We start from the raw sequence: 15,232 nt of genomic DNA on the forward strand, positions 1-15,232 counted from the left end.
AAAAAAACCCAACAAAACCAAGAAATCATCACACTGACAAAACCTACATCACACCTTTTGCAACAGCCAATTTCATGGCTGGGCAGAAGTTACGGTGCCAATGCTCATGTTGCAGTGTCTGCTCACCTCACCGAGGGACAGGAGTATCACCATTCTCTCTCTCTGCAGGTACAAATAGTTTAAAGAAGAGTTGTTATAAAATGGTTTATTTGGCTGACCTTTTTTTTTGTATATTTAATATAAATATACTGACAGCCCGGAAGATTGACAATTTGTATTTTCTTATTGGCTGGCATAACTTGGCTCATAAAGATGGTTTCACCAAAAGAGTGAGAAGTGATCATTTCCCTGTCCAAAAATGCAGCTTATCAATGCAAATTTCTGTGTTCCTTCACAGCATGCAATTTTCACCCCAGGTATAAAACAACCAACCAAAAGTTTATTTCAAAGAGGTCCATCAGCAGCTAAGTATTTTCACATCAACATTAGAATAAAAATTGAAAGCTTCAAAATCTTTCCTTCTTGCTCAGTTAGACCCAGTAAATTATTTTCCATGTTAATTAGAGTGGGCACCTCACATGAAGCTGCTTCTTTACCATCAACACAGCCACCCCCTTTTTATAAATAACAAAGCCTGATGATTATCACTTACTCTTTGTATGAGTCACATTTAAAGAGAGCCCTGAGGTGCTTCTCAGGGAGTCTCTTTGAATCATGAACCAGAAAGGAAAGAAAGCAGCCTCTGAAATATTACCATACCCAGACTCTAGATGCCTAGAACATATCATTGCCTATTTATAGTTTCAAGCCATCAGGCAGTTTCACATAATGGAAGTCAATGGTCACAGAAAAGTTTCCTCTTCTTCAGTGGTATTTGTAAAATTAAGAGAACCTGATAATGGAAAAGCTCCACACGCCTATATGCAAAACAGAAAAGGTCAAACCTCCTTATTTCAAAATCAACTGAAAATCCATAGTCTGACCAAAAATGAGGAATAAGAGCCAGCAGGCTCCCCATGGCATGAGCCCAGGTTGGGCAGACATCAGCAAAACCTGATAGACATGAGGACAGTTTCTACCTCAGTCGTTGCTGCACAGCACACCCTCAGAGCCTCACACGCCACGGATTTTAAGCTATTACTTTACTTCTCATTAACAGCTTCCAGGTCCTGTCCATGTTTTATTCATTTTCCAGCCAGGGCTACAGTTAGGCTTTTACTCACCTCAGCAGGACCACAAGAAGTTTCCTTCCTTATGGACAGGGAGAAAACAGAATGCTTTCAGACCTGATGGAGCTGGAGACAAGCAGCAATTAGCTGACAACAGGCTGACACGTTCTTCACCGCTCTTGCATAAAACATTGAGCTGTGCTCCTCTGGCCCACCTCAGCTTTCTAAATTTATTTATTTATTTTCAGGCTAACTGCTTAGTAGCTTGGCAAACTGCCGTTTTGCAAAGGCAAATTTTCCTCTTTTTTTTTTCAGGGTATGAAAGAAATAGATAAAGTCCTGAAAATCCTTTACCTTCTTTTGACAATCCTTCAGCTCTCCTTCGCTTGCAAGTCCTCCTCACTTCCCATGAAAGGCTCAGTTGTATTGTTAGCCCCATTTCTCTCAGTCTTTCCGCCCCCAAAACAAGGAAATGCTATTTTACTCCTTCAGCCTTAAATGGAAGGGGTCTCCAGATAAATGTAATTAACCCATTTCTCTAGTTCACTGCTGCTCATTAGCCCTGAGTGCCTTCATCTGGCCTCCCAGGTCCCAACCAACCATTTTTGTGGATGCCACTGCACACTCTTCACTTTGAGCATCTGTTTTCTCATTCCATAGCAGAGTTCTCTGATCTTCTCCTACTTCCTTGTCTAGACATAATTCTTCCTGATTTTTTTTTTCCATTTTGTAGCCATTCTCCCTAGTCACTCCCACAGAGATGTGAGGGACAACACCTCTCAGAAGTGTCAGCCTCCCAGTTGGTCTTGGTATGGTCTGCCTCAAAGTTACAAGCCCCAGAAACCAGTTGAGGTTGAAGACAGTAACTTGCAGAATACCACTAGTACCCTAAATCACTAATAATCACTAAAATGCTATAATCTTGGCAAACAAATATTAACCTATAGATTTAAAAATATAAAAAAGGCATTTTTCTGCCTTTCTTACCACAGCTGACTATATTACTTCTTACACTGATATTCTGAAACGTGTTGAAATCTGTAACTGTATTTGCCTTAAATAATTCTGGATATAAGCTGGTCATTGTTGGGCAATGTACATGTAACTCTAGAGAGATGAAAAGAGTGAGCAAATGTAACAGAAACTCTAGCTGGTTTCAGGAACTAAGTATTTCCTATCTCATCAGAGTCCTGAGCGTACCAACACGTTACCCGATCTGGCATGCACATACACATATGCACACCAATAAGCCTAAACCATGAGGTCTTACCCCTAGCTTTAAATAATTGTGATGATTTGCATACAAACATCTTAAAAGTACAGGAAACAGTAATTCTCTATTAGTCTCTGCAAGAAATTCTTCTTCCACTTCTTTTTAACAGGAACTCATGAGAAGTGAGAGACTGACCAATATCAGAAGTTAAAGTCGTTTCCTGAGACATGATGTTCTTTTGTCAGCATATTGCCCAGTTGACATGCAATGATGAAAGATTTGCAAATCCAGTGTCACATTTACTACCTATATATTTTTAATTATCATTTACATTGCGAATGTCACTAACAAAGCCTTAAGGAATGCTTCATTGTAAAGAGTAGAAGGTTTACAGGTACCCTCTTCAGTCAACCTAAGAACAGTACAACTACTTCAGCTGTATGAAGATATATGCATATATTCTTTGTTTTACTTCTTACACCAATCAATAGTTTCATGCCAGTTCTGTGCATACTGAAAAGAACCCCCCTTTGAAGTTCTCTTTCATTAAATCAACCACTTTCTTTTCATACTATGTTTTACGTACTCTAAGAATTTCTCTTCACCATCAATACTTTCAGCCTGAGCATGGTTTTAAATAATTAGAGGCCATGCTAAAAAAACCCAAACAACCAAGACTAACAGAAAGACAGTCTCTGCTATGAGAATTGTTAATTCAGTATAATGGCTGCTCTGTTCTATTTTGTTACAGTGAGAATTTATACATACTCATCAGCAGATCTGATTTACTTTTTATATGTCTATTCAGAATGGTATGTAATTCTGATGACATGGACTCATCTATCCCTCTTAACACACTTTTTTATGTAGTGACCAACTTGCTATCACAGACTGACACATTTAAAATTGCACACGTTATTAAGTAATAGCTTATGTATAATTTTATTTGTTTTCAGAGTTACAATGTTCATGAGATAATCATAGAGAACACATTATATATTGTTGTTAAACACATTTTTGCCACAAAAAGTTGAGAGCATTGGTAGAAAATCCTATGTCAAGTTATGTGAAAATATTTATCACCTGTAACCATAATATCATAAAACCAATATACACTTTGCGTAATATTATATCAGCAAATTCCTTCTTTTTGCAAATAACCTTTGCTCTATACTTATGCATGTTCATAGTTCAGTGCATCAAGTGCTTCTGTGTGTATGTGTGTTTGCAATGCACAGGAAAAATACTAGTTTACTCCTATGGTAACTGTAAATGTTAACACCACTGGACCCAAGAATGGTGAATTACAAGATCTTAATTTTAGCAAATAATCACCTTCATATTTTTCTACCTAATGCTGAACAAAACATTAATTGGTATTTACCTCCTAATGTTTACAGAACATAGACTCTATATTTTAAAGACATAATCCTTACCAACTATATACTTTTATTTTAGTGTCTATTATATAAATTAGGACTCTGTTGAATTCTTATACTGAGGAGCAAATGATAGTAACTTTATTTAAATACATGCACAGTACCGTGCACTACAGCATGATGAAGTATTATTTTTAAAATGGATGAACGAATCAATAGAAAAATAGATTTAATAAATAATTAACATTTTAAAGTCTGGATAAAAATGGGAAATCATGCATTTCAAGCAAAGTTTTATCTTTTCCTTGTTTTTTTAGGAAATCTCTGAGAACTTAAGACATGCAGAGCTGAGAAGCAGCTCACTCTGAACAAAGAACAATGTTAAGACTGCACAAAAAGTTTTGTTTGAGATTGTTTATATGTAAGACTGAAAAAACCTGCCATTCTTGGACTTCCCTTCAACATTAGACAGTGCTGTGCAAACCTCAGAAAAATCCCTGTAATATGATTTCTAAGCTGTTAGGAAGTCTCTCAGAGAGCTAAGAAAGTTAAAACCTGAGCAACTGCCTCACCAAAATTTATGACAAGAAATGGTTGGATTCCAGATAGCAGACGACAAAAGGGTACTAGACAGCAGTTTATCCTTTCCTTGAGAGATTAACTTAGGGGATAAGTAAATTATGAATGGCACAAATTTATAAATTATCATGACATAAAAAATATAATTTTAGTTTTCTAATATTTAGAGTTCATATCTATGTCTCAATATTTAGTGTATGTGACTATGTCTATCAACATATGAAACAAATGAAAAGTGAGTATTTACTTGCAATTAATTTAATGTTTTTCCCTACCCCAACATTTGTCTGGACATTGACAGTGTAATCAAAAGAACTGTAAATTTTCAGACGTGAGTCTACTCCAGTGAGTTTGATTAATTATGCATTAACCCATTTCTCTGAAGCATCCTTCTCTAAATCTTTGGTGGGAAATGCACTTTAATTAGGCATAAGCTTTGGTTATTTGTGTGCATATGCACTATGCTATTGGTCAATGAGCAGAATGATTTAAAGTTTACCATGTTACAGAGATATATTGCTCATGAAAATAATTCCAGGGTTTCAACAAACACTGATGGCTAGTTTTGCAAGTATTATTATCTTCACTCAGCATGATCTCCTTATTCTTATAGCTTTTGCTCAAACTCTCATCAACTTCTAATCTTAAAAAAACCTTACACAAGAACAATCATGATCATTTGAATACTGTGCATATTGTTAGATGTTTTCAGCAGGTACAGTTACTCATATACATAGGAGTTATCAGAATAAGATACAAGATTTTAATACTTAGTTGAATAAAAATATTCTCAGGGTAGAAAGAAGTGATAAACTAAAAATACAGGTTAATGAGACCTGTAATGATTTTACTCTGAAACAGGTCAGATTGACTACTGATGTAAAGATGTTTGATTGAAGAGATACTATTGAACCAATGACATATGATTATTGTAGTAGAAAAAGCTGAAACAGAAAAGAGAGAAATCAAATTACTCATGACATTCTCTTCCCATATTCCATGGCAGAATTAGCCCACAGATCAGTAAATGGTAACGCATGCAACAAAAAATAGGCTGTATCACTTCATGTAAACATCTGCTTTCATCATGCAAAATGCCTACAAAACTGTGACAACATTTTTTTCTAGTAGCATAGTTTTACATCAGCTTAGCTACAGAACGGTTAAACCAAAATCCAAGATTTTGCAAACAGAAGATATTCTAAAACTCTTGAAAGATTTCCAGCATGAATATTCCAAAGCCCAACGAAGCTAATTGTTTTTTTTAACTAAACTACATAGGTTTATTCCTTGCTGTGGTTCCTTGTTCTTTTGATGATAGAAGAGAAAAGACCGGTTTTTGGAGGAGGTCCCATCAACATGGGGGCTTGGTTCTTGTGAGTAATTTTTATCTGGGGAAGAAAAAAGAAAAACAGAGTTATCCCTTGAGCTACTTCAGTTCCAACTATCTGAGATGCCTGAATTATCTTTACATGTAACTTACAGACCTTCTGCATTTAATCTAAGATGAAAGGAAAATACCTGGGTTCTTTTATGAACCAATCTATGTGTAATTGTTCTTCCACAAATAATTTAAATTATACAGAAAAAAAATTAAAAACATAAGCCATGAAATAAATGCCAATACATAATCTTACTTTTTGAGTGTGGGATTTATTGCTTGTTGTTGAGGAAGAATTTAAAAGTTGGAAAGAACATACATGCTGACAGACCAAGCTGTTGCCTATTATTAAGACAAGCTATATCTTTATATGCTTTATTTATACATCTAATCAAGCCGTACTCTTTTACCACAAGACACTACTTAATTTCAAAACAGCCATTATGGACAAAAGTATAAAGTTAATACACAAGAAAAGGTCCAAAAAGATGAACTAGCATTCTAATTTGTTAATTAATTTCTAATAGAATAGACTCAAATACTGAAAAGACTATTTAAAACACTTTGTAATACTGCTCTAAAGCCACCCGTTTTGATTTCTTTGATATAGAACTACGAATCACCTTAAATGAGACAACCTTAAAGTAGATTATGTCTGCAATTTTCTCTAATTCAAGTCTAAATTAGAGAAGACATTTTATGAATGTATGCTATGCTCAAAGCTAATTGAAAGCAATTATCAAAGTGGCATTTTGTCTGTGACTTTAAGATACATTGTAAGATAATAAATGATTCTCATTATGTAATAAAAAGGTCACATCTTGCCTTTGGGCTAGTGACGTTAAGAGTTTTTCAAAAGCAATCCGAGACATTTTCTTTAGTGAACTACGACTAATACAAGAACCATCACTTATTAAATATCAGTTGTCACCTGCACAGTACCCACATCAGAGATGGGTATTTCTTTCAAAAAGAAACACCACCTCATTAAAAACTGGAAAAATATATCTCTTAAAGTGCATACCTGACATTTTCAAGTTAAAATGAATATCCTTCACTTGTCATTCACTAATAGTAATGAAACAAAAAAAGTATGTCACGTGGAGAGGCTCATTAAAATATAGATCAGGACATTTCTTGGGGTGGAAATTTACTTTACAATATAAGGAGACAGAAAAAATAAAAATCTCAACAGTGTGTGCCTTGGTTTAATTCTACTAGAGCCTTTACTTTACTCTCCAAATGCTCATTTTCATGCCACCTTATTTCATTAACTTCAAATTTCATGTGGGACCTCTTTTTGTCAACACTGTTCATTAGTATTGAATATAGCATATGGGGGGTTTTTGGCAATGTAGACTACTTTCACATGGATAATAACTCTTGCTTTCAAAGATTGGCACCAATATATTTTCTCACAATAAATTCCGCTTCAGGCATCACTTTGGAAGACAAATCTGTAGTTGGGGTAAACTGGCATTATTCCACTGATGTCAGTACCAGCTGATGATCTGGTCCTGGAAAATTGCCTCAAGGATTTTTGCAACTTTCACATGCTTCATAAGATGCATTTTGGAGCTCGGGAGCAGTGATGATATCAACCTGATCCTGAGGATCATGACATGAAGTAATCTACAGCTGTTGTGAGTGAATTTTTCAAGCCATTAAGAGTTTATCTTATTTCAAGATTTGGCCATGATGTGGCAGTAGGAATGCCTTTAAGTTTCCTTTCAGAGGTAAAACATAGTAATTCCATCTTTAAGGGAATAAAAGATGGCTTTAGTATGAATGGGTGAGGTAATCCTGAGACCCTGGACAGATTGCATGTTGGGATGGGGCTGTTCAATGCTGCTCAGGATGAATGCAATTACATACTGAGTAAATGCTTATCATTTGTAATGTCTTTCTTGGCTTGAGACATCTGTTTCAGAGACCATGACCTCTTCAGTATGTTGCTTCCTATCAGCTGAGATCAGCTAACATACCTTAACATGATTAACCACTATCATGCACTGGGGAAAGTCCTGTATTTTCAACTGTTATAAATTGGCACAATTTCAATGGTGTAAAATATATTTTACATTCTGGAAACACTACAATAAAGTTTAAATTAAAATATATGTTTTACTTAGGCATAGTAGTGTCTGTTAACATTGCATTGGTTAACAATGATAACCCATTGATTCCTTACTTTCCTACCCTAAAAAAAAAAATTGAAACCTCTCATTTTTGGCTGATGAAAAGAGATCAGTATGTTTCTGAACCACTACGCTCTTTTGCCTGAAGAAGGCTAATTTTGCCTTTCCTGAGACTCTCAGGCACTGCATTTCTGCCCTGGTCTCTCACTTCTGCTTCTGTTCTCATACTGCCAGCACTGCCAGAGTTGGAGCTGTGAGTTTGGGTGACGAGTGTCAGTACACACTTCGAGATGGGAAGAAGCACTGAGGATCTCAGACTGAGAAATAGTGTTGTAGGTCAAAGTAGGGCAGAACATTGAAAGTGCTCTATGAGAAGACAGAAAGAGAGACAGGGAGAGAGACAGGGAGAGAGAGAGCACAATCTTTACTTACAAGCAACTGAGAGTTCGTTAAGTTAAAAATTCCTACTTACAGCTGTATAGAGATTCTGTGTGTGTGCACATGGAGTGTCTAAAGACTTTTACCATTCAGTTTCTCTTCCATTCAGCAAGCAACTTCGTGTCTTTTTTAGAAGAAACACAACTATAAAAATTTTAATTAAGACCCTCTTACAAAATTTTTAATGTTTCTTAGATTTACCTGTGAATCACACGCACGCACGTGAGAAAAAGAGATTGCACAGGCGAAAATCCAGAAAGCTAAAATCCTACCTAATGCATTTTTAGGAATTGATGATAACATACTGACAAACAGACTCGTATAAATCACTATGAAATTCTGGAAAACAGTTTTTGAGATCACTTACTCAATTTTATTGAAAATATATAATAACTTGAGGGTAATATGGAGAACATTTTAAACATAAATTGAGTGCCTGAATTGCTGCTGGAACAAAACCAAAACAAATAAACAAAAACCACCCCAAAAAATCCTAACCAACCAATAAAACCCCCCAAAACAACCCCTCTCCCCCAAACTAACATCAACCAAAACAAAACAAAAAAAGAAAACCAAAACAAAAAAGAAATTATTTGATGTACTTGGCACACATTTATATTTAAAAATAGGCAAAATCAGGAAATAACAGAATTCCACTTAGAAGTAAGTAAGTAGTCACATGAATTGCTATGATACCATGGATATTTGTTGTAAGCCTGACCCACAACATTCTAAGCTAAACTTAAAACTGTTGATGGCAATGACAAACCTCTTATTCACTAATTGAAACCAAGATGAGGGCTGGTATATCTAGTAAATAGGTTTAGCAGAAAAACACTTCATTTGCAACTTTGAAATCACCTTTCCAGTACTAAAAAGTATGTCCAGTGATTGTATTCATGGCAAGGAACACTAGGTCATATTGAAAGAGTATAATTCTCAAAAGAGATGATAATATCTCCTTATATGTCAATAGAAATTTTTTGATAAAGAAACCTGAATTTTGATACTAAAGATACTTACAAGTGCATAAGCCAGGCATTTATTTGTTTCAGGAGCAGGTCAAGGTTTCTAAAGGCCTTGAAGCCCCATTAATACAATGTATCCACTAAATGAAATGCAGTGAGCATCAATAATTTTAGCATGATAACAATATCTTTTAGGTCTGTCAGTTTTGCTTTCATTTTCCCTTTTCTGCAGTATGTGTTGATTACCTTCATGCTCCTAACTTCACAGAATGCCTAAATATTTATTATTTCAGAAGACATGGTGCTATAAATACAGGTTCTAAAGTACTGCTTTGACAATAGGATACTGGAAACAGAGCTAGTCAGCTCTGCTTATAGTATTTCAGTTAATGTTAAAGAACATATTGCTGTATTTTAAAGACAGAGGGGGAAAAACCTGCAGAAAAAAACCCCAGCCTTATTTCCAGCTGGATCTTTTAGTTTGTGGTCACTTTTTTCCATGTTCTAAGCAGGGTTTAGATGTTGGTTGTTTTGCAGGTATGAGGGTTTTCTCACAGTCTAGATGCCCTAGTGCTGCTCCTCTTACCAGAAATGGAGGGATGCAACACCTCTACATCACAGGAGTGCCAAATACTTTTATCTTTCCTTAGCTGATCAAGAGTTTATGGGGTATCATGCTATGAATTAGACTGACAGAATGTAGGCAGTGCTGAGCAAAATTAAACTGTGACTTTCATTATGTGGCATTTTGGACAAAATCTCTCAGATCTAGACTAGTTGTTTTAAAAGCGTTATGCAACGCATCTTAAATAAATTTCTAAACAATATTATTGTGCAAAGCGCAATCAAATCTAATCAGTTTGGCATTAATTAAGCTCTAATAATATACTCTAGTCTCTCTCCTAAGTAGTGTGATCCATTTCCCCTTTGCACAGGTAGATTGGAAAACGTTACGGTGTCATCATAATTTTTAAACACACTGAGAAAATGACAGAGCTGCAAAATTAAAATAAATGATTAATGGCATTTTTTTCATGTTTTGTACTAATAGGTATCACTGAGGTTTTAAATTAATAGAGCTGTCAGCTCAGGGTTGTTACAGATCCAGTGCAGAACTAAAATGGAAATTATGTATTTCACAGATACCTAAAGATGACACTTTGGAATATTTTAAATTTTAATTAGTAGGTGCAATTGTTTTTCCCCCTCCTCCCTAAAACCACTGCAAATTAATTGGCAATTAGTCACAACTAATTCTTTTCTTAACAATCTGAACTGGAAAGAAAGGTGCATTACATGTTAGAGTATTTGTCTGGGGTGCAGAAAGCACACATGCAGTAAATTGCTTTGTCAATTACAAAAAACTGTTGTGAAATTAAAAAAAAATATGCATACATAAACAAAAATAATTAAAGTACAGTGTACCTGTGACCACAAAAAATAATGCCCAGCTGCAAAATAAAATGTTAAAAACTAAATAAATCAATCTGGCTTTGCAACAGAAATATATGCACACTGCTGTTCAAAAGGGAAAAAAAATGCAGCATTTTTGTAATACACCAAGTCTTTTCTAGTGAATGACTTCCATTTATGGGTTAACTATATAGTAATTGGCTAACATGCTATTGAAATTAGCCACCATCTAGGACCCAGCGGTAAAGTGGCAGACACAGTAGTTTAAATGCTTGCATTATAAACAACTGATAAGAAAATACTGGTACAGCCAGAGGCATGAAAAGAAGATACTTTAGAGACAGAGTCTAGAATACTGCTCCACCTGCTTCATGTGATGTGTGGGGTATTGGAGAAAATGGATCTATATAAAAGCAAATCTGTATGTCTTTTAGTTTTCTCACCTGGCTCTGACATATAGTGATTATTAATAAAAGCTTGGTTTTTTGTGTTTTAAGTTCTTGTTTCTCTCTGGATTTAACAACAGGGCAGTAGGATCTCTGTGCCCTGGCTTATCACATCGCTAGGGACTAAAGGAAAAACTAGAGAGAAATCACTCATTCAAAACTTATTTTTAAGGTGCATCAAATTATAATATTTTGAAATACTAATTTCGAGTAACATTATTCCACGATTTACTCCAAGTTTTTATATAAGTAAACAAGTCTAAAAGTACTGTGTCTCAAATAGCTATGAAACTGTGTTTCTGACAATCCATTAGGTGAGCTCTGACTATAGATTTTTATTTTTGTTTCTTTATTTAAGCAATATTCTTGCATCTTCTATAGACATTTCTGTCTTCTACTTTTAATCTAGTGTTTCTAGAAGCTTGACACTCTTTCAGATATCATGCCAAGCAAGTCAGGAATAGATGAAAGAACTGAAATTGCAGTTATTTCTAATTAAGATGGAACACTGTTATAGATTTTTTCAAAACATTGCTAATAATTTATGTAGCTAAATTGAAAGATTACTTTTCTTAAAAAAACCCCTGATGGCTAAAGCTAGAAGTTTATTGAATTAACTTGAGAGTCTTTGAAGTTTCATTACTATTAATGACGTGTTTGGAGATCAGGTGAAACCATAGATATCTTTCATGTTGCTATATTTGTCTGGGAGAGCTCTGATAGAATTTCCTCTTCAGCTAATCAGACAAGATGTTTAACATAACATTAACATTATCATCTTTCCTTCTTCCAAAGAGTCTTCTATAAAAAAAACAGTGAAAACAATACAATTTGATGCTCAGATGCTTCATCTTATTATGAAGGAGTAGAATGACTTTGTTAGACGCTGCAGTCTGCATGTGTTCAACATACTGAATAATTCTGGATGACAGATTTTTAGACCACTCACATTTTTAAGTATGCACAGAAGCTACAGGAGTGCATACCTGCTCTCATCTAGGGATGTTAGGTGCCTAAGCAATACACCACAAATGATTTTAAAAGAAACATACAACAATTTGTTTACTACTAAAATTGATCACAGGAAGGAAAAAACACAGATCACAGCTTCTGGAGAATCACTGCATTATCTACCACATGTCAAAACATTTTCTCAGAGCTCACAGTATCATTTTGGAGTAGCACAGCCTCCACATGCATGAGAAGGGACAGTGTCAGCAACTCATGCTATTTGTGTGAAACTTTTTTTCCACTCAGAAAGGAGAGTCAGCAAAGAGAAACATGTTTATTCCTTCAACAGGAAGTAAACTTCCAAGCCTGCATGTGCAGGGCGCATCCTATACATAACAGGAATTTGATGCTGATCTTGTTTTCCTGAATAGGCATAATAGAAAAGCTGGAGAATTTTGATCAGGTTGAACTTGGTTTCCTGAAAAATCATTTGAAAAATACTCTCATTTATATCAAAACCTGAAGCAATCCAGAAAAGTACTTTTGAGCTTAAGTACTTGCAACCTGGGCAAGAGTTGATTCAATAGCTGCAGATTCTCTGAATTTCTTTCTCACTTAGTCTCTGTAATATTTATAGGTCAGCCCTTAAAACTACTGAACTTAGATGACACTGAAGTTCCCAAGATACCAAAAATAAAGTGTGTTATTTCAACATCATAAAGGACAGTTGAAGGGGGAAATACAGCAGTCTTTTTTTTTTTTTTTTTTAAAACAATAACTTTCTGGCTGGAACACCAAAGAATCAAAAACCTGAGGCTCAGCTGCTGTCTCCCTGATGCACATAATCTGTGCAACCTAACAAGGTGCCGACCTCTCTCCCCTAAAACTACTGAGCTGGTATATCCAACCACAACTGTATCTTTTGTCCTTCGTACAACATAGCTAGTAAACTAATAAGTGCCTTGCCTCAGCATCCTGATGTGAAAAAAGAGGTAGCATAGGAATGTCTCCCCATGTCTCATTGCACAATGCAGGAATAGCAGCATCTTTATATATGGGCCTCAATTTCTTGTAAGAGCTAGGGAAAGAAATTTCCTAAGAGGCGAAATAAAAGGAAAGCCAAACTATCACATGTGTACTAAGGAATTAAACTTATGGAGTTCTTTATCTGGCCATGATGATTTTTTTTTTTTTTTTTCATTTAAAAATGGGTCATTAATAATTTTCTTTCATTTTGGGAGAAAAAGGCAGTTTTTTCTCTGAAAAAGACAAACCCTGTGATTTTTATACTGGCCTCCTTGTATTGTTTTTTGAAATTTGAACTCCTTCTGGCTCAAATGACAGACTATGTAGCTGACTAAGTCTAAAGAATTATTTTGATTTCATGGGGGTTTTGTATAGACTCTGGTTTGGATACACATCACAGATATCACCCTGGTATTTACGTGATCAAGTACGCTTTGGCTTCCAAACAAAGACTGCTGTGAAGTACAAACTCAGAAATCAAATCTTATTCTCTGGTTGAAAGAAAGCTAATATCCACCTATGTCATTATCTATGGAAGAATTCCTAGTTACTTTGCAGAGAACTTCAATAAAATCTCTACTGTAGTTAGAATTAGTGGGGAGAAGAGAGGTTAGACCATACATGTTTTTTACTTTGTATATATACAAGGCAAGGAGCTATTGCAACAAATACTAAAGCTCCTCCGCAGAAAAAAAATCCTCAAATATGAATAAAGAAAAATAATATTTCTATGTCTAAATTCATGGATGTGCATTGGTATAGACAAATGGTTCATGTCTTTTTTCCTCAGAGGAAACAAGTACATTCAACAGCATGGTTTTCTTACCAAGTGCCAAGTATATTCTCTTAACAATGGTATAGCAAAAAGAATACGTTCCTCAGAAAAGCGTATGCCATTTCTATTCCCTTTAAAACTGGACAGCAGTAATTATCAGTAGTAATTTACTGTTTCCTCAGGACAGTAATTGAAATGTAAGAACTGTCTCTTTTTCCAGGTTTGTTCTCAATTGCACAGGCAGCTTCTGCTACCATGATCAATCAGAGAACAGGGATTTTGCACAGAGCAAGCATCAGGATAAAAAAAAAGCACATGTTATTGCCAGCATTCTTCCATAAGTTCTCTTCTGTAATCTGGCAACTGAAAATTACATGTCTTTCTCCTGAACAAGTAACTGCTGGGTTCAGTGCTGTTGCTCTGCACTGAGCCATCATTGTAGAAGAGGTAAAGATAATGATATCTCTTAACTCCAAAAGGTTTTCTGCAACTAATCTCATAAAATTCCCTCCGTTCTGCTTCTACAAACTATGTGTTCATATGTTTCTCCTCCTATTGCAGAATCTGTGCACCTCCCTAGAGAATGAAAATTCAGCACCCTTCACACTGTTCAGCTGTACACTATGGTGTATCTAGTAAACACGAACTATCACAACTCTCATCTGTCATCCTAAATCATATATTATCAATTAAACGCCTATTAGCACCTTACTGAACGTCGTCCTTTCTATTTTTTTGTGTAACTTTTAATTCTACCACAGACATAAACTTATGGAAGTAATCCAGTATCCTTTTTTGGAAAATTACTCCCATTTGGAGTGGGATTTCTTCCTCGTCACAACACTGGTTTGTGATATTTACAAGCTGAAAGGCTACAGCAACTAGTCTACCTAAAACCACAGGTCTTCTTTACGGAAGCAAAATTAGTAGAACTGCATATTAAAACGTGTCACTAAGATTGCACAGGACAGTAAAGAACTTGTATTTCTTCAACCTCTTCTGTGAATGCTTGGTTAGCCTCTCTAATTATTGGAGAGACATGAAAATGGAGCGTTCTTACAAATACACCTTTCCTTGCGTTGTCTCTAAACAGTCACTCAAAGAACATTCTCTGAGAAAGCTCCTATCCTATCCTAGCTTATCCTAACCTATCCAGATTGATGTTAACCTGCCCTCACTTTGTATGTGTGGGTACTGAAACAAGAAACGAATTAATTTCCTTTATTTCTCCCTTAAACTGTAAGGACTTAAAAAAATATTAGCCCTATTGCATAATACCATCAGCACAGTTAAGACTTCAGCTTTAGTTAAAACTTTCTTGATATGAGCTCTCAAAAACACAATAGAAAATCTTCT

General features: G+C 35.4%; 2 protein-coding genes across 11 annotated transcripts in view; both read right to left on the reverse strand.

The window, feature by feature from the left end:
- The window catches only part of LOC138106445 (ETS translocation variant 1), a 115,269-nt gene extending 113,630 nt beyond the window's left edge, over positions 1-1,639 (reverse strand). The window contains exons 1-2 of one of the 2 annotated variants that reach the window (XM_069007042.1): positions 1,524-1,639; positions 1,224-1,295 (exon numbers count right to left, since the gene is read on the reverse strand). The gene's annotated coding sequence lies outside the window, so the exon portion shown is untranslated. The remainder of the gene's footprint in view (positions 1-1,223; positions 1,296-1,523) is intronic. The other variant, XM_069007043.1, reaches the window with a different exon arrangement.
- Positions 1,640-3,316: 1,677 nt separating this feature from the next.
- LOC138106446 (diacylglycerol kinase beta) overlaps positions 3,317-15,232 on the reverse strand; it is a 425,706-nt gene continuing 413,790 nt past the window's right edge. For all 9 annotated transcript variants that reach the window (XM_069007051.1, XM_069007050.1, XM_069007054.1 and 6 more), the window contains one exon: positions 3,317-5,731. In XM_069007051.1, the coding sequence (XP_068863152.1) occupies positions 5,624-5,731 (108 nt within the window). In that variant the 3' untranslated portion in view covers positions 3,317-5,623. The remainder of the gene's footprint in view (positions 5,732-15,232) is intronic.

This window comes from Aphelocoma coerulescens, chromosome 2 (genome assembly GCF_041296385.1).
Source record: "Aphelocoma coerulescens isolate FSJ_1873_10779 chromosome 2, UR_Acoe_1.0, whole genome shotgun sequence".
Lineage (NCBI taxonomy): Eukaryota > Metazoa > Chordata > Aves > Passeriformes > Corvidae > Aphelocoma > Aphelocoma coerulescens.